General features: G+C 38.9%; 1 protein-coding gene across 2 annotated transcripts in view; it reads left to right on the top strand.

Moving 5' to 3' along the window:
- The window catches only part of lrrc1 (leucine rich repeat containing 1), a 156,734-nt gene that overhangs the window by 33,483 nt on the left and 97,634 nt on the right, over positions 1-25,617 (top strand). For both annotated transcript variants that reach the window (XM_020528127.2, XM_048597478.1), the window contains exons 2-4: positions 3,682-3,799; positions 16,264-16,342; positions 20,069-20,158. In XM_020528127.2, coding sequence (XP_020383716.1) covers positions 3,682-3,799; positions 16,264-16,342; positions 20,069-20,158 — 287 coding nt within the window. The remainder of the gene's footprint in view (positions 1-3,681; positions 3,800-16,263; positions 16,343-20,068; positions 20,159-25,617) is intronic.

Raw genomic sequence — 25,617 nt, 5'->3', positions numbered from 1 at the left:
AGAAGCTCAGCAAGTCAGAAGGCATGTGTGGAGAGAGAAACAGAGTTAATATTCTGAGTCGAGTAGACTCTTCTGTGGAATGTACTGTCCTGCTGATGCCATACAACCAGTCGTAAGGAAAGCAGCTGAGAGAAGATCTCAGTGAGGTCAATTCCTAATGTAATTGATCCACTTATAATACGAAACACATTTGAGAGTTTCACCTCTGAATGGACTTGCCTATAAAGTAATTTTGTTTTGATTTTTGTGGAGTACACTGAAGAGAAATGTTCCATCCTTGGTTGCCTCAGCAATGTTAAGAGTCAACTAAATAATTGGGACTGGAGTCATCAGTAGACCAAATCAGATGGGATGACAGATTTTTTGTCTCATTTTATGAACAGTGAGGTTCCAACTATCAATGGCAACTTTAAGACTGGTATCAGGAAATTTCTTACAGATTTTATCAATGCAACTGCTGATGTAATAATGGAGGTGAAACACAGAAGAAGTGGAGAGATCTCAGAATCTTCATGGATATATTGCAGTGGGCCAAATATCCTTTACCATCCATCAATATCTTATGCACCCTCTATTCGTACCTGGCAAGAGAACTTGAGTGTTTGATTTTAAACAAGCAAAAGTTGTCAGAATAATAGAGAGAGTAATTTCAAATAAATGTGTTGGGTCTTGTAAGCTGATCTTGCACTATATAATGTCAGAGTTATCATCTATAATTTATTATCTATAAAATAATACCTGTTAATTAGTGAAAGAGAAATGAAAAGACACGTAGGTCATCTTGCATCATACTCAAATAAAGAAAAGTTCAAATTTGAATGGGATAATAATTGGTTCTCATGCAGTGAATTCGACGGAAATTTTCAGATGAAAAATGCATATTTTTGCTTATTTAATTTAACAGTTTGCTAGTTAACCCAGCCTGTTGACATAAAGGGTTAATTGTCTTTTCAATAGCTCTGAAATTAAATGCACCAAAAATCCAATAAACAATGTTCGTTTTTATGTTTATAAAATTAAGTACTGCTTTTTACTAACTCTCTGAAATCTCCAATGGCATTTCTTCCAGATTTAATGAGTTTTGATGTTAAATGCTTTTGTATTTGTAATGAAAGCTTTCACAATAAAGCAAAGGACAAAAGGAAAGCTTGCTATAAGGTGGAAGGCAGTTGCTTTTGTAGGGCCAACGTGAGTGTTAATAGGACGAGGAAAGAAACAAAAAAAATTATCTAGAGGGGATATGATTGTCAGGTTAGCAACCAGGATAAGGGCTGAGATGAGGCATATTTTGATTTGGTGGTAAATGTTTGGAATTCTGTATCCCAGAGTGCTGTGGAAGCTTAATCATTGAGCATATTTAAGACAAAAATTAACAGATTTTTGGAGACTAATGACACCAAGAGATGTAGCAATAGTGTAAGAAAGTGGCATTGAGGTAAATGAACAGCCATAGTCTAATTGAATGGCAATGCACTGAATACCTATTGCTTTTCATATATTCCCATAAAAATGGTAAAGGAGATGTTAGAAACAAGATTTAAAAAAAAGCATTTTGACAGGACAAGAATATATTGGCTTTCGGCAAACCGAATTTGAGGAAAAATAAATACAAGATGAAAAGAAAATGTTATAGGTTGAATTCATATGTTTGTGTCTGCTATATATCATTGTAGCTCGTGTGCCATTAAAAGTGGGATTTGAGACCAAGCGTTCTAAAATATAGTGAAACACTTGTAAGGAACCAGTAAATTTATTGTTGTAGTATGAGTTTGGTGTTCACGGTGCCTGATTTCACTTAAAAAGATGTCACTTATTTGTGAACTGACAAATATATATTTTCCTCTTTTCTCTGCTTCCCAAAATTGCTATGCTGTTACATTTACTGCGATTTGTGTAGTAAAACTTGATGGTCTTATGATCAGGTATCTGCCAATATTTTGATGTTCAAAATAACTAGGTATGGTGAGATCTGCAATGAGAAAAGAACTTGCTTGAACTTCTAAAGGGCTAAATAACAAATGAACACAAGATTTGCTGAGGGATTTTCGTTTTCAGTCCTTGGTGCTGTAACAGGTGTAGCTGAGTAGAGCTCCTTAGATTGCATCAGACTGAGTGTTTTCCCACACTGACTGAGGACACAGCTGTCAAGTTTGAATAATTAACATAGTGCCCATTACAGCTTGTGCCCTATCTTGGCTATCTTGTGCTCTTAATTCAACGAATAATTTAATAACAAAATCTATTTGCACAGAACTTTGACCAACAAGAAGGTAATAGTTGGTCTATTTTGATTGACCAAGGTAATAGTGGGCAGCCCCCATGTTCAGTATACTGTTTTGTTTATATTAAATCAGGATACTAGATCCTTAAATCTATTGAGAAGAATTTAGGGAAATTGTTCAGTAGGGAATGTGGGAATAGGTAATTAAGAATGCTTGCCTGGTAGCAAACGGTCAGTGCCATAAATGACTTTAGTACAATAAATATGGTCAACGAAGGAAGAATTGTACATGTACTAAGATGCAACTTTGAGGTTTAGTTAATGGAATGTGTTCTGCCTTCAGTTTGTGGCAATTCTGATACAGGTGTGCTTTATTGAAAATTGAATTTGTGCCATTTACCATTGTGGACATGTTACTATCTTAGCAAAAAGAAAACAATTATAGGGAGACCCCTTTTAATTTGGGCATGCTGAAGAAATAGATTTGAGGATTGCTGGTTATTTTCGGTATACATACAAATTATGAACAAACGTACATATGACAGCTACAAGCTTTCACCATGAATGGAAGTAGTGGTAGTAAAAAATCCCCACTGATTCACATAAAAGTTTACAAGTGGTTGTATTATCAGTGAATATCTTGTATGTATTTTGCATTTGGTTAGGTGCAAAAGTGCTCCAGTGCTGTCATTTTGGCAAGTGTTAAATGTTGCAGGATCGTGCTGTGATATTTACAATTTTTGTGCGCATCTCGAGTTGGCTAGTCGAACCATTCGAATAATTCCATAAAATAGCTGTGTGTCAGCTACTGCTCACTTGGTCTCTTGTCCCAGAGGCAGCAAATTCATATTCCAGTCCAGAGACTTCACAGCAAAAATCTAGGCTGAGGCTCTGGTTCTGTGGGAGAGTTGAATTGTCAGTGTTGCTGTTTTGAAGCTAAGACATTAAATCTAGGCGTCCCCTTCAGTTAAGTGATGATAACAATCCCATGGCATTATTTTGAAAATAAACAAGAGATTTTTTTCACAGTGAACTGGCCTATATTTATTTCTCAATCAGTATTGCTGAAACAGATTATCTGGTTGTTAACACATTGTTGTTTGGGGAGCTTGTGTGCATATCTGTCCTATGATTTTCTATGTTACAACAGCAACTGTACTTGAGCAGCAGCTAATTCTCGGTAAAGTACTTTGAGACATCAAGAGAATATGCTAGGCTGTACTTAAAAGCTGTCTTTTCTTTTTTTTTTCCCCATTTTATCTCTAAAATAAGGTGGGCTTCCCATGTTAACTAGCGGTCATTGCCAAGAAGTATCCATTTATATTGTGCAAAGCCTAAAAAGGTGTTGACTTTTGGGTTTTGAAAGTTTGCCAATTTGTGTACAAAAGCATGCAGTACTTTTATTGGTTGCAATTTTGTTTGCATTTTAGACTTATCCAGAACTTTCTTTTTCATTTCAGCCATTTTTCCAACTGGTTAAGTTACGAAAACTTGGACTAAGTGACAATGAAATCCAGCGACTTCCTCCAGAAATAGCAAACTTCATGCTGTTAGTCGAGTTGGATCTGTCTCGAAATGGTAATTTATAAGAATGAGCTTTGTATTTTTAATGTTACTGCACTATTGACAATATTCCCTGAACAGTTAGATTGAGTTAGCCTTCAGTCTTTAACTTATATCTTCCCTGCTTTCTTGACTTCATTCCATCCTTTTGTTGTCTAGTGCCTGCTTTTTCATCTGTAACTTTTGATTTTTAAGCAGTGCTATTCATTTGTTATAAAGTGACACAATCATGTTTAACTTCTTGTTTATTCTACCTTTCTTATTATTTAGCATTGACAAAAGATGACGCTTGTGGCTGTTGGGGTGTGAACTATTTCAGACCACCTCGATTATGCCTGTAGGAATTTTTTTTTTCAGGGTGGCGTCCAAGGCTTAACCTACCAGTATGTGCAGAAGCAGAGAGACTTGGGCTAGTACGTGCTAAAATCATTGAAGGTGACAGGGCGGGCTGAGAAATTGGTTAACAAGGCATTCACAATCCTTGGCCTTAGAAATAGGGGCATAAGGCACAAAAACAAGGAAATTATGATGAGCATCTTATAAGTCACTGCTTCGGCCCTAGGATCAATGATGTCACTGAACAACTGCAGGGCATTCTGAAGTGGGAGAGCAGACAGTTTGTGGTTCACATTGAGACCAATGACATGGGTAGAAAGAAGGATGAGGTCTTGGAACAAGAATTGAGGGTGCTAAACAGCAGATTTAAAAAGCAAGACCTGAAAGTTTGTAATCTGTGGACTACTCCTGGTGCCATGTGCTTGTGAGCATAGGTGGAAAACGGGTGAATGTGTGGCTGCAGAGTTGGAGCAGGAGGGAGGGTTTCAAATTCCTAGATCATTGGGCTGTTTGTTCCTTCAGAGAAAGTGGAACCTGTACAAGTCCAAAAGGCTGCGCCTGAATGAGAGTGGGACCGAGATCCTTGAAGGAGGGTTTACTTTTGTAATTAGTGGGGATTTAAACTAATTTAGTAGGGGGATATGATAATGGAGTGGAGATGTTGTAGGGGGTGAGTATTCAGACAAGTATCGAAGAACCAAGTCAGTATAGAAGACAGTGTACATATAATTAGTTAGGGCACAAGGGAGCATGACATGTAAGGATGGTATTTACTTTAATGCAAGAAGTCTTGCGAGAAAGGCTGATGAATTGAGGGTGTTGATTAACTCATGGGGATGTGATGTCATTGTTATCACGAGATAAGGTTGAGGCTGGGACTGGACTGGACTGGCAGCATAATGTTCCAGACCTGTGTATGTACATGCACGTGTGTGTGTTGCAATATTGAACACTGGTAGGAGTGGCATATAGGCTCCCAAACAGTAGCCACACGGTAGTAAAGAGTATAAATGTGAAAATAATACATCAATAATTACAGGTGACTTTAATCTTCATGTTGTTTGGGTCAATCAAGTTGTAAGGCTGGCTACAACAAAATATTCATAGCATGCATTAGGGATGGTTACATGGAGTCAACCAATGAACAGACTATTATGGATCTGGTTATGGGTAATAAGGTGAGTTTAATAAGTGATCTTTTGAGTTAAAAAATCCTCTAGGAATTAATGATCATAACATGATCAAATTTAATATTCAGTATGAGGGTTAGAAATAACTGTTTAACTTAAATACAGGGAATTACGATGAAATGAGGATAGAGGTGGCTAAAGTGGACTCGGCAGAAAGATTAGCAGGAATGACATAAGCAAGCAGTGGCAGACATTTAAGGAGGTATTTTGTGACTCTAAGTAAGGAGGAAAGTGATGATTGAGGTATCTACCACTATAAAGACTGATGCAAAATATGTGTTTAATTCCTCTATCATTTTCTCAAACCCCATAAACTCTCTCCCCAGATTCATTTTCTGACGTGCTTGTATTCACTTTGACCTCTCTGTTACTTTTAAAGAAGCTTATTGTCAGTTTTTACATACCTTGCTATTTTCCCTTTGCCGGATTCCCAGTCTTTACGGCTATCACTGATTTTTCTGCCTTGTTACATGCTTTTTTTATTTCAACTTTATACTCTCCTTAACTTCCTTGGTTGGCCATGATTGGTTTATCATTCTATTAGAATCTTAAAATCTTAGGTATTTTGGTTTGGCAACCTGTAACCAGTGGGATTCCACATGAAGTCACTGCTGGGACCGCAACTGTTTACAATATATATTAATAACTTGGAGGAAGGAAGGAAGTAAATGCACGGTAGCCAAATTTGCAGACAACACAAAAATATGTGGAAAGGCAGGTTGCGTGAGGGATACAAACAGTTTACAGAGCGATAATGATAGGTTAGTTAAGTCGGCAAACAAATCAGCAAATGGAATATAATTTGGGAAAATGTTAAGTTGTTCATTTTGGAAGCGAGAACGAAGGAACAGAGCATAATTTAAATGAAGAAAAGCTGCAACACAAAGGTACTTGTGCATGAAACACAGAAAGCTAGTACACAGGTGCAACAAGTAATTAGGAAGGCTAATGGAATGTTGGTCATTGTTTCAAGGGGTTTGGAGAATAAGAGTGGAGAGGTCTTATGACAAGGTGCTGATGAGACCACATCAGCACTGTGAACAGTTTTGGTCCCCTTATATCATTTCATTGGAGACAGTTCTGACAGGGTTCCATAGGCTGATCTCTGGGTGGAGGGATCGTCTTATGAATAAAGGTTAAACAGATTAGGATTCTATTCACTGGATTGTTCACACATTGTGTAGTACTCTGCTGACCATCTCCAACAAAACACTGTCTAACTATTTCTGTGTGGTGTTCAATTACATTACAATCCCCTACCGCCACCAACCTGGATGGATGCTATTGTCTAGAAACTCAGCTTAGGTGATGGTTTGTCCCTTTGCCTACAATGGATGTCTGTTGCTGGTTGAAATCCTAGAATTCTTGACTTAACAACGTTTTGAGTATATTTTTCTATGTGTGTGGGTGGTCCAAGAAAGTGAACTGTCATCTTTTTTTAAGAGCAATGAGGAACAGGCAACAAATGCTGGCCTTGCCAGTGGTGCCTATATCCCAACACTGAATATAAAAATAATGTATATATAAAAGAAAATAATATAAAATTATATGAATATAAAAATAAAACTCTATTTCATTGCTGTTTTGTTTTAGAAACATGATGTATATATTGCAGGGTATTAGAGCTCAGAAGTATTGATTTTGCATTTTGTAATATTGTAAAAATGGTTATTCTTTCTATATTATTTGGTAAATACTGGGCATTATTCTAGTAATGAACCTGAACTTTGGCTTCTTGGGCACAACAAGTTGCTATACTGCTAATAATAAATTAACTGTGATATAAGTTTGTATATTATTATTTGGGAACTTTGGAATAATGTAGTGGCTTCATTTGCCCTACTTCACTCCCCAGAGCCGGATTCAGTATTGCTTCCTTGTTGGACTGTAGGCTTTGATTGGGAAATTGGGAAAATTCTGCTATTGCGTGTCAAAATTCCCCTCCATGCCCTTGAAATCATGTGTTTCTCAGTCTTTGTTGGTGTAGTCGAAATCTCCTAATATCGCTGCTCTCTTATATCCTTGAAATTTGGGAATGGATTTGCTTGTCTCTCCATGCACTGTTTGGAGCTCAGTTTTACCAGCTCTTGTTCTGTTCCTGTACTCAAGCCAGAGACTCTGTCCATAAATCAGCTTGTAAAATCCTTCACATTTAAAACTTAACGCTATCCGTAGTGAATGCTGCCACACCTCTTTTTGTTTTTTCTCCTTTATCATTCTTTAATACTTGCCATCAAGGATGTTAATGACCAAGTACTGGTTATAGAGTTGTAGAGATATACAGCACAGAAACACACCCTTTGGTCCAACTCGTCTGTACTGACCAGATATCCTAGTAAATCTAGTCCCAATTGCCAGCATTTGGCCCATATCCCTCTAAACCGTTCCTAATCATATACCCATCCAGATTCCTTTTAAATGTAATTGTACCCACTTTCCCCACTTCCTCTGGCAACACATTCCATACGTGCAGCACCCTCTGCGTGAAAAATTGCCCCTTAGGCCCCTTTTAAATCTTTTCCTGCTCACCTTAAACCTATGTCCTCTAGTTTTCGACTGTACTACTCTGGGGAAATGACCTTAGCTATTCACCCTGTCTATGCGACTGATTTCATAAACTTCTATAAGATCACCCCCTCAGCCTCTGATGCTGCAGCGAAAATAGCCCCAGCCTATTCAGCCTCTCCCTGTAGCTCAAGCCATCCAGTACGAGCAACACCCTTGTAAATCTTTTCTGAAGGCGTTCTATTTTCACAACATCCTTCCAATAGGATGGGGACCAGAATTGCATCCAATATTGCAAAACTGGCTGAGCCAATGTCCTATACGGCTGCAACATGGCCTCCCAACTCCTATACTCGTTGCACTATCCAATAAAAGCAAGCATACCAAATGTCGTCTTCACTATCTTATCTACCTGTGACTTCACTTTCAGGGAACTATGCACCTGCACTCCAAGGTCTCTTTGTTCAACAACACTCCCCAGGACCTTACCATTAAGTTTCTAAGTCCTGCCCTGATTTGCCTTACCAAAATGCAGCACCTCACTTTTACCTAAATTAAACTCCATCAGCCACTTCTTGGCCCATCTGATCAAGATCCTGTTGTACTCTTCTTCACTGTCCACTACATCTCCAATTTTGGGTGTCATCTGCAAACTTACTAACATAATGTCTCTGTTAATGCAACTGTACTATAATTCCATTTGGCAATTGTGCAAAAGAGTTATCAACCTTACTCACTCGACTATGAATATTGAAGCACAGTTTGTTACTTTCTTTGTCACTTTTTTGCTATTTCCTCATTTGGTTTTTGTAATTCTTGGGATATTTCTAATTTTTCCACTCTATCTCTGTCCTGTGATCTCTCATCTACTAAATTGTGTTTCTCTTCCTGAACAGTACTAGTCAACCTCTTAGTGAGAACGTTGGTCTGAAGTTTTGTTTAGGTGTAATCCAACCATCTTGTACTGGCACCCTTGCCCATAGGACCAGTATCAATGTTTTAAGAATCTGAAACCATCCCTCCTCCTGTAACACTTTTCCAGTCATTGCATTTATCTGCATTTTATTGTTTCCATATTCACCTGCAGATGGCATTGGGAGTAATTATGCAGTTGCTACTTACCATCTTTTGAGTTATTCTTATGTTTTCCTAGTTCTTGAATCTTGGCTTGAAAGCCTTCATTTTTACCTCCCATGGTATTGGTTACAACGTGTACCGTGATTTCTGGCTGTTCCACTTTCTTTCTCAGAAAATCAAATATATATCCTTTATCCTGATACCAGAGAGGCAGCGTTCCATTTGAAAATCATATTTGCAATTACAGAAAAGCCTGACCATGTCCCTGACTATTTGATCCATGATAACTGCTGTAATTTTACTCTTCGCTTTTTGTCTGTGCAATCAGATCTCCCATGGTTTTGAGTATTTGACTTTTCTTGTTAGAGCCATGACCGTCTCTGGTATTCAAACTGAAAGCTGCTGCCTGTGCTTTGCTCCTACTTTCTGCTGATTCCCCCTAACCCTTGCTTCCTGCACCTTTGGTAGCTGTGAGGTGACCACATCTGGAATGTAACTTAATGGAAATGCTCGGACTTTGGATTCACAAGTCCGACCGTTTCTTCATCCAGAGCTCAAGCTTGATCACTAGCAGCTAGTGGTACTTCTTGCATACATGATTTTCTAGGATTTATGAAGTTAGAATTCTTGAATAAAACAGAGTGTGTACACAATGGGTTCCCACTAGCCTGCCATTGTAACCAATCTGCTAATCTCTAAATTACAGGACTTTGACCATGAAAATACTTGATACTGAACTCGTTAAAATAAACCTCTAAGAAACTGATATGTAGCACATTGAAACAGAGACCTATGAAACTTTAAGGAATTCACCTTTTCCGTAGATCATGGAATCCCTAGAGTGTAGAAGCAGGTCCTTTGGCCCAACAAGTCCGCACTGACCCTCAAAACATCCCACCCAAACCCATCCCCCTAATCTACACATCCCTGAACACTATGGGCAATTTAGCATGGCCAATCCGCCTAACTCGCACATCTTTGGACTGTGGGAGGAAACCGGAACACCTGGAAGAAACCCATGCAGATATGGGGAGAATGTGCAAACTCCATACAGTTGCCCAAGGGTGGAATCGAACCCTGGTTCCTGGTGCTGAGGCAGCAGTGCTAACCACTGAGCCACCCCAAAAAACTAAAATACCAAAAGTAGTTAAATTTGACTGGGAATGGTAGAAAATATATCTGAAAATCTAAAGCACCTATCAACAAGTGAGCTTCAGTGAAATATATGCAATGTAAAACAAATTAATTAAACAGCAGCAATTTGTTTTAGTTTTCTGCACTCAGCTCATCCTTTGACTGTGATTTAATGCTCTCACTAAGACTTTGCTATCAGCTGTCCCACATTTAAGTGTTGTCCACTCGCACTGTTTCCTCTCAGACTCGCTCTTTCTGCTCTCAATGTCTGTGACTATGAGCCACCCGTTCTGCTTTTGCCTGCTCTCTTGCACTCTTTCCCCATGGGCTTGCTCTCATTGATGTTGAGGAATATCTGCACCGTATTCTACTGTTTGCGGATAAGAGTCATAGAGATGTACAGTACAGAAACAGACCCTTTGGTCCATGCCGACCAGATAGGCTAAATGAATCTAGTCTCATTTGCCAGCATCTGGCCAACATCCTTCCAAATCCCTCCCACTCATCCAGCTGCCCTTCAAATGCCGCAACCGTACCAGCCTGCACTACCTCCCCCGGCAGCCCACACACACACCACCCCCTACACGATAAAGTTGCCCCCCTCCCAAATCCCTCCCTCCTACCCCAAACCTATGCCCTCCAGCCCTGTACTCCCCCACTCAGTGGAAAAGACCCCATCTATCCACCCCATTGATGACCACATGATTTTGTAAACCTCTGTAAGGGTACCCCTCAGCCTCCGATGCTCCAGGGAAAACAGCCTCAGTCTATTCAGCCTCTCCCTATAGCTCAACCATGAAGGACATAGATAAGACGAATGATAAGGGTATCCTTCCTAGAGTGAGGCACATTCTGAAGATGAGGAGAAAGATCCAGAAAGGACATGAAGGGCAACCATCCTACACAGAGAGTGGCCCGTGCGTGGAATGAACCACTAGAGAAAGTGGCAGACGCAGGCACAGCCGCAATGTCCAAAAGATATCTGGATAAGTCCACGAGCAGAAAAGGCCTTGAGGGACATTGACCAAGTGCAGGCTTGGGAGAGAATTTGATGCTGTAACACAGATGAATGCAACATGAAGCTCACTCCACTCTACTTCACTTAGCTAAATGTCCTAATGTCAATTCCCGAAGGGAAAAAAGATTGTACTTTCTATGTTACTCAGCTTCAGGTGCATCTGAGTGAATTCAACAATTATCGACAGAGCATATTAGAAACTGAAAAGAGATTGTCAAGGAGAGGAGGCTTTCATCCTCTCAGATGATTCTCAACTAAGGTATTAAGAGTTGTAAGACCGTGTCTCACTCACTGCAGTAGCCATAAGTTCAAATAACATTTAAGTATGAAGTAATACCTGCTGAATATGTTCAAGCAGTAGTCATGATGAAACTCTGTCGAGTCATTCACTTGGGACTTTTGGCCCAAATTCTGGACAAGGTGATATTTAAAGTGACGCAGATTCAAATCCTTGAAGTTGTGATATTTAAATTACTCTATGCGCCATGGCTTTTACAAATAGATTGTAGAAAATTGATGAACTCGGGATCTTTGTCTTTATAAAAACTGAAAGAACTGTAGATGCTGTAAATCAGAAACAAAAGTAGAAATTGCTGGAAAAGCTCAGCAGTTCTGGCAGCACCAGTGGAGAGAAATCAGAGTTAACGTTTTGGGTTGAGTGACACTTTCTCAGAACAGACTCTTCCTCATGTCTTTAATGTCTCAACCATTTTTGAAATATCAACATGATACGATGTGAAAGCAAAAGGTCTACAAAATTATTTTCCCCACCGATCTGTTTGGAGAAGCTTTGATGCCAGAGTTCTCAAACTACCTATCCTAGCCCCTGTCGCTTTTTTGTTTTTCCTCTGCAGGAAAAGATTATTCTTCTTTTGCTAACAACCTTTTAAACAGAATATGGGTGATCCAGTCTGAACAGTAATTAGACTTAGGATTTTGTACTGTTTTGTGTGACTAATGCTTTGTGTAACAGACAAACTCTTCTTATGATGTGTAGAAGCGTTTACATTTGAAACTTGGAGTAATTATCCTCTAATGTAAAGATGGCAAGCAGTTCAAATCCAAAACTGGAGTTTTTGAAGACCAAACAGGCATTGAAACTTCTTTACTTCTTTGCGTGTGGAGTAAAATCTGTTGATGTACAGCAGTAGCCAGTAAGGTTTTGTAATATGACTTGGACACTATAACTGCTTTCAGTTGGAGTTGAGGGGCGAATAGAACAGACATCACTGCTTCAGAAGGCTCTCTGTATTTTCAGAGGAAAAAAACACTTGCACTGTTTTTCGGTGTCTTTTGCTTTATCAATCCAAAAAACACTTTTGAATTTTAGCTATAATGTCGCCCAGTTGGGTCCAGCAGAAAGTCAGTGTTCTACTGTACATGTATCTTAAGATTAGTATTGGCATAATAAAACTCTTAGCTCAAAGTCTTCAGAATGTCAAGATGTGACATTTTTCATAACTTTGTTATAGTTTTAAAAAGATGAGGGAAAGTTATGAAAGTATCAAATGATTTGACAATCCATATTCCTCAAAGTGTAACATTAATTGTCATTTGAGATTCCATTGGTTAATGCACTGCTTTAACTGTATACTTTAAAATCTGGGCTGTTTTAACTAGATAATTTTACAGTCTCAGTTATGTAAAATTGAAACCTCTGGTATGTGGAAAGACTTATTTTGAAATAGCATGCAGACTTCAGCTGGATCAGATTCTGTCTTGTCTTTCTTTGTGTTTATTTTTCTTATTAATAGTTGAAATGGCTCATTGTATATTTGCTAACCCATTCCCCACCTCCTTTAGTTACGATTACAATGCTTTGACTGAGTTAGGATGTTGTTTGCTACTGCTGTGAATCAGCTGAGTATGATGTACACGTAATTGTAGATTGACAAACATTATGTACTCGTGTCAGTAGACGATTATAAATACTTATTATTGCAGATGTTTCGGTTTGAATTCTAGCCTTCCAGATTCCAGAATCTTGAGTTACATGGCATTGAGCAACATGCCCCTTGTTAGTCAACTTAAGGCAGATTAATTTATAGTTGATTTACTTGCTTCCTGAAGGGGAGAAAAAGAAAGAAAAAGGGAGTTCTTACTCATTCTTTCAAATATTAAGTGCTAGTTAATGGTGTGCATAGGGAGCAAGGTTTTATTTTATTCACTTGTGGATGTGGGCATTGCTGGATAGAATAGCATTTATTGCGCATCCCTAGTTGCCTTGAGAAGGTGGTGGTTAGCTACCAACTTGAACCACTGCAATCCATTTGAATGGAAACCCTTTATTGGGTTATATAAATTGTCGAGCAAATAAAAAATGTTCTTTGGATACTGTTAGGCAGTAGAGTTAAGCAATAATGGTCTTTGAAGTTAAAATGATGTTTTACCTATTGTAAAATGATGCCAGTGATAAGAATTTCACTTATATGGAGACACTAGAAAAATTGGATTTATTTTCCTTTGAACACAAAAAGTTAAATTGCGATTTGCAGAGCTTGTAAAACTATCAATGATTTGATGGAATAAAGAGGTTGGTTCCAGGGCACCAGTATAAGATAATTGGTAAAGAAAAAGCCGGGGCACGTACAAACCTGTGAATTACGATTTGGCATGCAACCTTGAAGTGTGTTGGGAGCAGATTTATTTATAACTTCCAAAAAGGAATTGGATTTATCCCTGATGGAGAGGAATTTGTTGGTCACATGGTGGCACGGTCGTTAGAACTACTGCCTCACAGTGCCGGGACCTGGGTTCGATTCCTGCCTTGGGTGACTGTTTGTGTGAAGTTTGCATGTTCCCCCCATGTCTCTCTAGGTTTTCTCCAGGTGTTTTGGTTTCCTCCAACAGTTGGAAGATGTATAGGTTTGGTGGATTGGCCATGCTAAAAACCGCCTCGGGGATGTAAAGGTTAGATGGCTTAGTCAAGTAAAAACCCCACGTAGGCTTAAAGAGATGAAATGGCAGTGGTTTTGCTTCTGGGGGGAGGGTCAGAGCAGATTTGATCAGTCAAATGACTGCTTTCTGGACTGTAGGGATTATGTGGTATCAAGTCCCTTCAGTTCTTCAAAAGAACTGGCAAAAGCCTGCTGGTTTGAATGGCCTCCTTGTGAGTTCAATGTTTTTATGAAGGCTGAATATTCTGATAATTTGTCATCTTGAATTGGATGAATGTATTTCCTTTATAATGTACTGGTTGTTGGCTGTCTAATAGTCACTGAAATGACTCCATTTTCACAAATATTATTTTCGTTCCCTCCTGCCATCCATCTTCTGCATCATCTTTAATGCCTTTACGTCGTTTATAAATGCTCAGAATTGGATAGTACTCCAAGTGAAGCTGAACGAGTATTTTATAAAAAATAAATTGTAACTTTTTATACTTTTATATTCTACCTTTTATTTTAAATTAAGCCCCAGATCCCTTTATTAATTGTTTTCTCTAACTGCCCTGCCATCTTCCAATATTTATACGCATACTCCTGGGATTCTTTATATTCTTGATTTTGCTTTGCCTTTCCTCATTCTAATTGGCAAATGTATTACTTTACTCTTCTGTAAATTTCACCTTCAGTTTTGTCCAGCCAGTCAACCTGTTAGTGTTCTGTCTTCTTTACGACCTTCTACCCTTCCAAGTATTGTCATCTATAACTTTTGAAATTGTGCGCTTTCCACAAAGTCTCGCTTATTCACACAAATCAAAAAAAGCAATGGATCTAATATCAATCCTAGTGTAAACCCCATTATATGCCTTCATCCAGTCTGAAAAACACCTGTTTATCATTACTCTCTGCTTCCTTGCATTTGTCCAACTTTGTCATCTGTGTCCTTTATTCCTGTGGGACAGTGGTGCTGTATCCCAAATGTTGAGTGAATTTTCTTTCACCTGAAGGCCAGACCAATTTTTAAGCTGCATGTTCATTTTCTGACTGATTTATGAAGTTTTTGACTATTAAGAGTTGGTGAAAGAGCAGCACGAGATATTATAACAAATAGTTTGAAAGGTTTGAAATTTGGTATTTTAAATTGTAATTGTTTCAATGTGAATGAACTGCTTTACTTTGGTTTTTTCCCCTCCCAGAACTCCTGTTTCTGCAATGCTTGACTATTTTTATCTCGGTTTGGATTGCAGAAAAGGAGGTTTTCGTATTCAGGTTGATTGGAGTTGAAAGGAAGGAATGATGTATTGATTCCTAGGATATTGTTGTTAGGCCATTCTGAATCTGCTTTTGGATTTCTCAAATGGAGCAATTTCCTAGCCAAGTGTTTTTATGCTGAAGTTTGTATATCAAATCTTTAGCATGGAAACTAATTTATCTAACAGTATGGTTCATTTTCAGTTTGACCTCATCCTTTTCACCAATTTTCTTTCTCTCTGACTCTACTCCCTTCTCGCCTAACCTGCACGGGGAGCGTTAATCTGACAAAATGATCAATTCTCAGACTGCTTTCATCCTTGCCCGCAAAGATTAAGTAAGCCTACGTGCAACAGACGTATCTGAAATATAATTTGGAGAAGGAATCCTGGATTGTTTCCATCTTCCTAGCCCGGGGCTGCTAAAGCTGCTTATGTTATGCTGAGTCAGGTCAGTTAAGCAGGTTAGCTAACTAAGCAGAGGGCAAAGGTTGAACTTGGGATCTTTACGGATGAGTGTGTCCCTGCTGCTAGTAGGCTTCTGGTCCATCATGAGATCGCAAACAACATATTCTCATTGTGGAGACCTCTGTTATGCTGCCCAGTTGCTATTTAGGCTTTACAAATCTTCATATTTACGCTGTGAAGTACTGATTCGAGCTTGTTACTGCTGGTTATAGTTTGAATGAAAAAAATTTGGCTTTTGCTAAAGTTAGGACACTTTGGTCATGCAAAGTTGAATAGTTGACTTTGGTGGTGTGTCTGTCTGTTGTAAAACAGGGTAAATGAACAATGTGTTGCTGATAGTCAGCTCGCGATGGCCATCTATCACCTCTAGTTTGTCATACTCCTGAGAAGGCTTCACAAAGAAGTTTACTGTCTGTTGGGTGTAAAAGATCTATATTAATACCAGACATGCAGTATAACTGGAGTTAAATATTACACAGTACTTTTTTTTTTGGTCCATTTTGACGTCGTGTAATTAGATTGCTGATACTTCGACCTTGATTTGTTTCGATAGGTAACAAGTCATACAGAATATTGTTGCCATGTATATGACTAATTTAATCCTTTTTAATTGCAGATATTATGGAAATTCCAGAAAGTATCTCATTTTGCAAATCATTACAAGTAGCAGATTTCAGTGGCAATCCATTGACCAGGTAACAAGAACTAGAATACAGGAGTCTTGTTGTTATGTTTGCATATTGTTTTATTCTAAACAATTTTCAGTTTGATATTAAGAGCTTCCACTGAAAAATTTACAGCTTGGGAGCATAGCTAAAACATAAGAAGCTTGCAGAATTTTGTTACTTAATGTCAGTTTATGCAAAATGTTTTGAAATCTTGCGATGTTTACTTTCTGTTTCAATTTCATACATATCACCACTGCCCCCGTAACTACATCTTCTTAAGCTTCCTGTTTGGTACTTGGCTGAATTCCTGTCAAAAGTCCATATATAGAACATTTACTGCACTACCCTGATCAACCGTTCTCTTTTGCCTCATGAACTAACTAAATCAAGTTAATTAGATTTTATTTCCATTTGACACATCTATACTGGCTGATCTTGATTAATTCATGCTTTTCCAAATGAAAGTTTGATCAGTATCCAGTTACTTCCTCATAACTCGTGTTAGGCTAACTGGATTGGTTTCCTGTTCATCCCTTTGCCATTTTGGGAATAATATGAACAAGATTCCACTCCTCTGGAATATTTTCACACAGCTTAATGTGTTCAGAAAATGTTTTGAGATTTGTCTTAATATTGCCTGCTAGTCTTTTTGACTTCTCTTTGCATCTAGTTTTAGTTTTAAAATTGAATTGTCACAAAAAGAAAACGCAACCGCTACACTGGTGTCATTAGGGGAAGAAAATCTGCTATATCTATTTATTTTAGCCTGTACTTGACTCCAGACATGTAGCAATGTAGTTTATATTTAATTTCCCTCTGAAACGGACAAACATATATCACTACTTTCTTGAGGGCTGTGCCGTAATATTGGCTTTGTCAGCAAAGCCCACCTCCCATATTTTAATTTTTAAAAGAAATCTCATACGGCAGCATATTCTACTCGAATTGTTTCGTTCCCCAAAACAAGGTCCAAAATGGGCTTCATTAACAGAAGTAAAATACTGTTGATGCTCGATGTATATAGCTTAGGAATAGCATCTTGAGAAAGAAGTGAAACAGAGCTAACATTTCAGTAATCACTTTTGAGGTAAACTGAGTTCTTGAGAGCCGAGATCTTCATTTGCTGACCTGAAAGATTAACACTTCCCCACTTGGTGCCAGATCTACTAAGTATATCCAAAATTTCCAGTTTTCTTTCAACACTTAGTTAGGAAATATGTTGATAAAGAAAGCTTTCCTGAACATTTCAGCAATTTCTCTCCTTCCCTACCATTAACAATTTCTTTCCCCCATTTACATTATGATAATTAATCTCTTCTCACAACTAGTTTTTTGTTCCACACTTTTGAAATTTGTGAACAGAATGGTCATCTATCACCAGCTAACTGCTCCAGGCTCTAGTAAAAAGCAATATCACTTCACCAGCTCTGTTTCTGAACCCCAGCCAAATGGAATTCTGGGACATCAAGTACACCGTTTCTGTTTTGAAAAGTAACATCGTCATCAATCAGTACTTCTGTAGTCCTTCTTTTCCATCCATATCATTTGAGAATGTTTGATTACCAGGAATGTTTAGCACACTTCTGAAATAAAGGCAAAATACTTTGCATTCTGGAGATCTAAATTAAAATGTTTTGGAGTGACTTGGAAGTTTGGGCAGCATATGTAGAGAGAGAAACTGAGTTTCTGTTGAGTCCAATATGACTACTGTTGAGAATTCAATTCTTATTTGGTTTGGGTCTTGTCTCAATTAATGATTAATTAAATCAGCCTTTGAAATCCCTGTGGAAGCTGCTTTCCCATTTCTTCCAAAATGGGAAGATTTTTGACCACTGATTCTAATTTGGGCTGTCCACTTTAGTAGTCAGATCGACTCTATTATTCTACTAATCTATCATGTAGTGGAATCAGATTTTCGATTTTTATTTGTTTTTCTCTTTGAAATGGAGTACTCCTAATGATGTCAACATTTTTTATTTGTGGCTGATTCCAACTACTTAGCAGTTTCCACGATGGTAACGTCAGACTATTGGAAGTAAACTGTTTTTCACACGTCTGTAATTAGTAGATCAGATGCTATTGCTTAATCTGCGCACAGATAAAACCTATATTTTCTGGACTAGTTATTATAAGACATGATATTTTACTTACCTTTGTTGAAGCACTTATGTGCCTTGGTAAGCTATTAAAGGGATTTTGGCCATTTGACATTTTAAGCTTTAATGTGAGCCCAGTTCTTTTGTGGCAGTTCATTTATGATGAAGCCATACAAATTGAATTGAATTTTGTTTTTGTTAGTCTCTCTTTTCCCCCACCACCCAAAAATGATGAGTTTATGCATGTAAAGTCAAGGAATCAAATCCTGTTATAGACTTCAGGTGAAGTAGAGTAGAGGATGGCAGGATGTCCAGATATTATTCAATATTTCTTTTAAAGTCGCACATTATGCCTTCACTTTTGTTTTTGATTTACTTTTAACATTTTTAGAAATAATTTAAAACATTACACCAGTTTGGGAAGCTGAAAAGTAGAATTGGTTGATAGAGAAAATTTCTTTTGGTATTCTGACAAGTAAAATGGAGGGGTTAAAATGGCACCCACCAGCAGGTGCATATACTGATGCTGTAACAACTTTACATTATAAATGTGGGAAAATATGTTTTTAATGGAATATTTTAACCCAAGTATTAACTGATGTGACCAGCAGGAAATAGAGTTTTGTCGATATGAAATGTGCAGATGTAAGTCATATAAACGGTTAAGCCTTAATGGGGTAGTGCGCTGCTAATCAAGTGGCACGAGTTCCAGAATTGTTGCAAAAGTTGAAGATTTTATTAAAATAAGCAAAGTTCTCTAATTTTCCTGTCATTTATACTAAGGTTGACAAAAAGCACAGACCAGGTTTCTTAAGTAGAATTACTGTTTATTAGAAATGAATAGATTCTAGCTGCAAATAACTGACTATTACACCTTACAAACAGACAGACAGAAAAAGGAAAAAAAATAACATTGGGTTATTGGGTGGAAGGAAACACTGGGAAAACGGTTCAATTATCCTTTGTTCACCAGGTTTGCTGAGATGGTCCTTTTGGTGTGTCAGGATCTGATGCTTCTTGATTTTCCTTCTCCAGATACTTTGGCTTGTTTGCTGAACGTACAGGGTTGCAGCTTCATGTTTGTAAAGCCTCTGGCTTACTGGTTCAAAATGTCAAGCTGACAGCAACTGCTGAGGGAAACGTTAAACTGGCTTTTCGAGGACTTAAGGTGGTTTCTGTAGAGAAAAAAGACTTCTCTTGCCCTTGTGGAAATCTAATGACTTCTCCCAAAAACATTCTCCCCCTTAAGCTGTTTTGCTGTTTGGGAGCCATTACATAGTCGTTGGCAGGCAGAAGGCCTTTGTTATTAATAACTTGACACTGGTCTACACCAGTTGCTACTTGTTGCTGGCCAAAGCTCCATTTGCATCTTGGCTCTAGCTTGTCTGAAATCCTTACCCCCACTGCTTAACACACAGTAAGGTAGATAGCACTTAAAACGAGCTTTAGGTTATTTGCTTTTAAAAAGTACAGAAATCTTTCAGCAGTCGTTTTTATCCTTTTCCTAATTTCGGTTCATAATCTATAATGCAGAAAAATAAAAAGACAGTCTTTACAACACTATATTTGATGTGTTTTGAAGCTCTGTGTCCAAACCTCTTGATTTCTGATGTTTGCAGAGCATTATCGTTATTCTTGATGATCTATTTGTTCGCAGGTTGCCCGAAAGCTTTCCTGAGTTGCGGAACTTGACTTGTCTCTCTCTGAATGACATCTCATTACAGGCGCTTCCTGAAAATATTGGAAAGTAAGTTAGAATGCGTTCATTGTGGATTTTCTACACTGCCATATGTTCAAAAACAATCAAATCAATTTACAGTTATTATTTGTTATTTAGAAATGTTATTGCCATAATTATGTTGAACCTCCACATAGTGCAAAATAAGTAGATATTGTTAACTGGCCATAGTCACAAAATGAACATTTTTCGCCTTTTGAAAGTCAGATGAGGGATCAAAAAGAAAACAATCCTGTGGATCCAGAGTGGAAAGCTAAAATGCCAAGTGGGCACTTGATTTCTGATTTCGCTAAAAAGGAGAATGCTATTAATGGCATGGTAGAAGATGAAAGGATAGAAACATTACATGTGGTAAAAATGGATAAAGAGGCGGTATTTGAATTGCTACCAGACACAAAATAGGATACATCCTAAGTTGCTGAGGAACATAAGTGTAAGCTCAGATGGTTAGAGCACGGGACTAATAACGCCAAGGTCATGGGACCAAGTCTGTGGGTTTCTAGCCACAAATTTAATGCTTTGCCTACTAGTCTGAAAACACCTGATCTCATCTGATCTCGGAAGCTAAGAACACTCAGGTCTGGTTATTACTTGGATGGGAGACCACCTGCGAATACCAGGTGCAGTAGGAGGGCGCCACGGTGGCTCAGTGGTTAGCACTGCTGCCTCACGGCGCCAGGGACCTGGGTTCAATTCAACCCTCTGGTGACTCTGTGGAGCTTGCACATTCTCCCCGTGTCTGCGTGGGTTTCCTCCCGGGTGCTCCGGTTTCCTCCCACAGTCCAAAGATGTGCAGGGTGGTTGGAATGGCCATGCTAAGTTGCCCGTTGTGTTCAGGGAAGTGTAGATTAGGTGAGTTATGAGGAATGGGTTTGGTGGGATGCTCTGAGGGGTGATGTGAACTTGTTGGACCAAAAGGCCTGTTTCCACACTGTAGGGATTCTATGATGAAAAATTGTGGAGATTCTGGCCTCAATCATTCAGTTCTCCTTTAACATGGAAGTGATGCTGGAGAGTTGCAAATGTTATTACACCCCTGTTTAAAATTGTGAGGCAAAAAGGCTAGTCTGTCAGATATTGGTAGCCAATGGCAATCAAAGACCACACACTAGGACAAAAGTATTTGTCACTTTGAAGAACACAGGATTTTAACTAACTGCCAACATCAATTTGTTCCAAGCAAAAAAACTTCAAAGAGGGGATGTAATCCATATGTTGAAAAGCATATGAAGTATTCTGATGGAGCAGATGGGGAGCAACTGTTCCAGTAACAAAAGACCACCAGTTTAAAATAATCGGCCAAAAGCCAGCATTAAAATTGGATTTTTTTTTCTCGTGGGAGTTATGATCAAGCATGCTCTGCCCGAAATGGCGGGTGAAGCGGATTAAATAGTAATTTTGAAAGGGAATTTGACAAAGTCTTGAAAAGGATACATCTGCTAGGAGAAAAAACTATTGAGCAGGACTTGTTGGGTGACTTTGAAAGAAATGGCACAAACATAATTGTCTCTTTGTGTATTTTATGATGCTATGACTTACCTGGTCACTAAATAATTATGGTACCCATATTGTCATGCAGGGAATTTCAATTTATTAATTGATTCTAAATTTAATATTCACACGTGAGAGCAACTGACATAAACTAATCTGTATCTTGTAGAGTAGGACTTTAGAAGGCACTCAAACTCGTTGATTTAATTGGTGACAGATGATTTTCTGTGGCATAAATGATTAGGCATAGTCAGCATGATTTTGTGCATGGGAAATTGTGCCTCACTAACATAGCTGAGTTTTTTTGAAGAAGTAACAGAGGATTGATGAAGACGGAGCGTTGGACATGATCTGTATGGACTTTAGTAAGGTGTTCAGCAAGGTTCCTTTATTCGTTAATGGGATGAGGACATTGCTGGCTAGACAGCATTTATTGTCCATCCCTAATTGCCCAGCGGGCATTTCAGAGTCAACCACATTGCTGTGGGTCTGGAGTCACATGTAGGCCACACCTGTAAGGCTGGCAGTTTCCTTCCCTAAAGGGCATTGGTGAACCAGGTGAGTTTTTCCTGACAGTCAACAATAGATTCATGGTCATCATTAGATTCTTAATTCCAGATATTTTATTGAATTCAGACTCCACCATTTGCCGTGGCTGGGTTTGAATCCGGGTCACCAGAATGTTATCCGGGTCTCTGGATTAACAGTCCAGCGATAATAGCACTAGGCCATTGCTTTCCCTAAGTGTATATTGCAACAGGCTGAAAAATGAACCTTTAGCCAAAGTGAGAAAACAAATTCAAAATAAACGCTGGAAGTTTGAAATAAAAACAGAAAATAGCTTTTCATCACAAACCTTCCAAAGACGTGAAATGTAAACTTCGTTTCCCTCTCTAGAGATGCTGCATGGACTGCACAGCATTTCTAGCATTTTCTTGCTCTTCTAATTTACGAGAAATATAATTCCTCTTCAGTCTTTGAATCTTTTCAAGTGGCCAGACTTGCCATTATGAAATATTATAACGTGTCGAGGACTTTGTCAGAATAATTTTATATACATAATACAAAGCTGGTTTCATACCACCTTCCTTGATCTGCATGAAGATGAACAAGGTTGACGTACTGATTTCGAAGACCGAAGCATCAACTACTAAAGTACCAACGCATTCTGGCCATACTACAGGAAAACAAACATAAAGCCTAGTTATATTCACAAGCATGTTGAAATAATATGTCAAGTGAAACATCACAGAATGAATGCCTGTGCAAATCTTTGGAAATTTAAATCATCTTTTTAGAGCCAGCTCATTTCCCATTTTGTTCACATAAGATAGCATTGGCAAATAACCCTTATATGCCTGTACGAAAGATCAATATACCCTGAAGCTAAGCACACTTGGATAAGTAGAAGCCACATGGCAGCAATACTTTGTAAAGCCAGTCAAATCCAGAAAAGGTCATTTATTTTGCTGGTTACTAGATTATCTGTGCTTTACTATTTTAAAAAAAATATTCAAACTATGAGCTACAAAATACAATATGCTGCATCATAAAGATATTACTGGAGAATGCAAAACAATCCACCAGACTATCAATCAGATGACTCAATCAATTATTATGACACGTTAATAGGTCTCCCTTGTTTTAATTTGCACGCAGTAGTCACCATTAAAAACTACACAGATGTATCACATTACTCAGCTAGTAGTCAACACCACTATAAAAACAATCACGAGAGAGAGAGAGAGAGAGAGAGAGAGAGAGAGAAAAATTAGAAAAGATTTAGAGATGTACAGCATGGAAACAGACCCTTCAGTTCAACTTGTCCATGTTGACCAGGTATCTTAAATTAATGTAGTTCCATTTGCCAGTATTTGGCCCATTTCCTTCTAAACCTTTCCTATTCATAGACCCATCCAAATGCCTTTCAAATGTTGTAATTGTACCTGCTTCCACCACTTCCTCTGGCAGCTCATTCCATACACGCACATGAAAAAGTTGCCCGTTTGGTCCCTTTTAAATCTTTCCCCTTACACTGTAAACCTATGCCTCCTAGTTTTGGACCCCGCTAACCTGGGAAAAACATCTTGGCTATTCGCCCTATCTATGCCCCTCATGATTTTATAAACTTCTGTAAGGTTTACCCCTCAGCTTCCGACGTTCCAGGGAAAATAGCTCCAGCCTATTTAGCTTCTCCCTATAGCTCAAGCTCTCCAACCCTGGTAACGTCTTTGTAAATCTTTTCTGAACCCTTTCAAGTTTCACGACATCACTCCGATGGCAGGGAGACCAGAATTGAAAACCGTATTCCAAAAGTGGCCTAACCCATGTCCTGAATACTCACAACATGACCTCCCAACTCTTATACTCAAAACACTGACCGACAAAGGCAAGCATAACGAATGCCTTCTTCACTACCTTGTCTGCCTGCGAGTCTATTTTCAAGCAACTGTGAAGCATGTCCACCACTTTGCCTTTATCAATCATCTTCAATACTTTTTCAAGAAACTTAATTAACTTGGTGAGACACGATTTCCCATGCACAAAGCCATGTTGACTATCCCTAATCAGTCCTTGCCTTTCCAAATACATGTAAATCCTGCCCCTCAGGATCTCCTCCAACAACCTGCCCACCACTGATGGCAGGCTCAATGGTTGACAGTTCCCTAGCCTTTCCTTACCACCTTTCTGAAATACTGGCACCGCATTAGCCAACCTCTTGTCTTCTGGCACCTCACTTGTGGCTATCATTATTGCAAATATTTCAGCAATCACTTCCTTCATGTCCCACACAGTTCTAGGGTTCACCTGATCCGGTCCCAGGGATTTATCTACCTTTGTGTTTTAAGACATTTAGCACCACCACTATGGCTATCAGTTCCACCCAAATAACTTCTGTGGATGTACTGCCAGGAATACACTCCCTAAGTACAGCGGTAATGTTATCCCTAATTAAAAATGCCATTTCACCTCCTCTCTTGACCCGCTTCTTCCACCTCCTCTCTTGACCCGCTTTTTCTATCTTTCCTATTGCATATATACCCTGGAACATTAACCTGCCTTTTCATCCCGGAGCCACATTTCTGTAATTGTTATCATATCCCAGTGCCATGTTCCCAACCATGCTCTGAGTTCATCTGCCTTGGCTGTCAGGCCTGTCGGATTGAAGTAAATGCAGTTTAACTTATCAGTCCTACCTCGTTCTCTGCTCTGTTCCTGCCTGCCCTGACTGTTTGACTTGCTCCTTTTCCCAAGTGCACTAGTCTGAGACTGATCTCTTATCTCACTATTTTCCTGGGTTCTTCCCACCTCCCCCACTAGTTCAAATCCTCCTGAGCAGCTCTAGCAAATCTTCCCGCCAGTATATTAGTCCCCTTCCAATTCAGATGCAATCTATATGATCTTATACAAGTCACTTCTACCCCAGAAGAGATTCCAATGATCCTAAAATATGAATCCTTCTCTCCTACTCCAGCTCCTTAGCCATGCATTCATCTGCTCTATCCTCCTATCCCTAATCTCACTATCTCATGGCACCAGGAGTAATCCAGATATTACTACCCTCGAGGACCTGCTTTTTATTTTCCTGCTGAGAAGCTGAAGGACACCTGAATTGGAAGCGGATTAATATACTGGTGGGGAGATTTTCATGCCTAATTTCCTATATTCTCTCCTCAGGGCCTCGTCCTATATCATTAGTTTCAATGTGTAACGACTTCCTGCTGATCTGTCTCCCCTTGGAGAATTTTTGCACCTACTCCAAGATAACTCTGATCCTGGCATGCGGGAGGGAACACATGATTCTGATGTCTTGTTGGCTGCACAAACGTCTGTCTGTGCCTCTGACTAAGGAGTCCCCTATCATAAGTGATCACTTGGAACCTGATGTACCTCTTGTTACAGTAGAGCCAGCCTCAGTACCAGAAACCTGGCTGTTGTTGCTGCATTCCACTGAGAGTCCATCATCCCCTACGTTT

The sequence above is a fragment of the Rhincodon typus genome, chromosome 5 (assembly GCF_021869965.1).
Source record: "Rhincodon typus isolate 14 chromosome 5, sRhiTyp1.1, whole genome shotgun sequence".
Lineage (NCBI taxonomy): Eukaryota > Metazoa > Chordata > Chondrichthyes > Orectolobiformes > Rhincodontidae > Rhincodon > Rhincodon typus.
The sequence above is the reverse complement of the archived record's forward strand: the minus strand, read 5'-3'. Positions and strand labels throughout refer to the sequence as shown.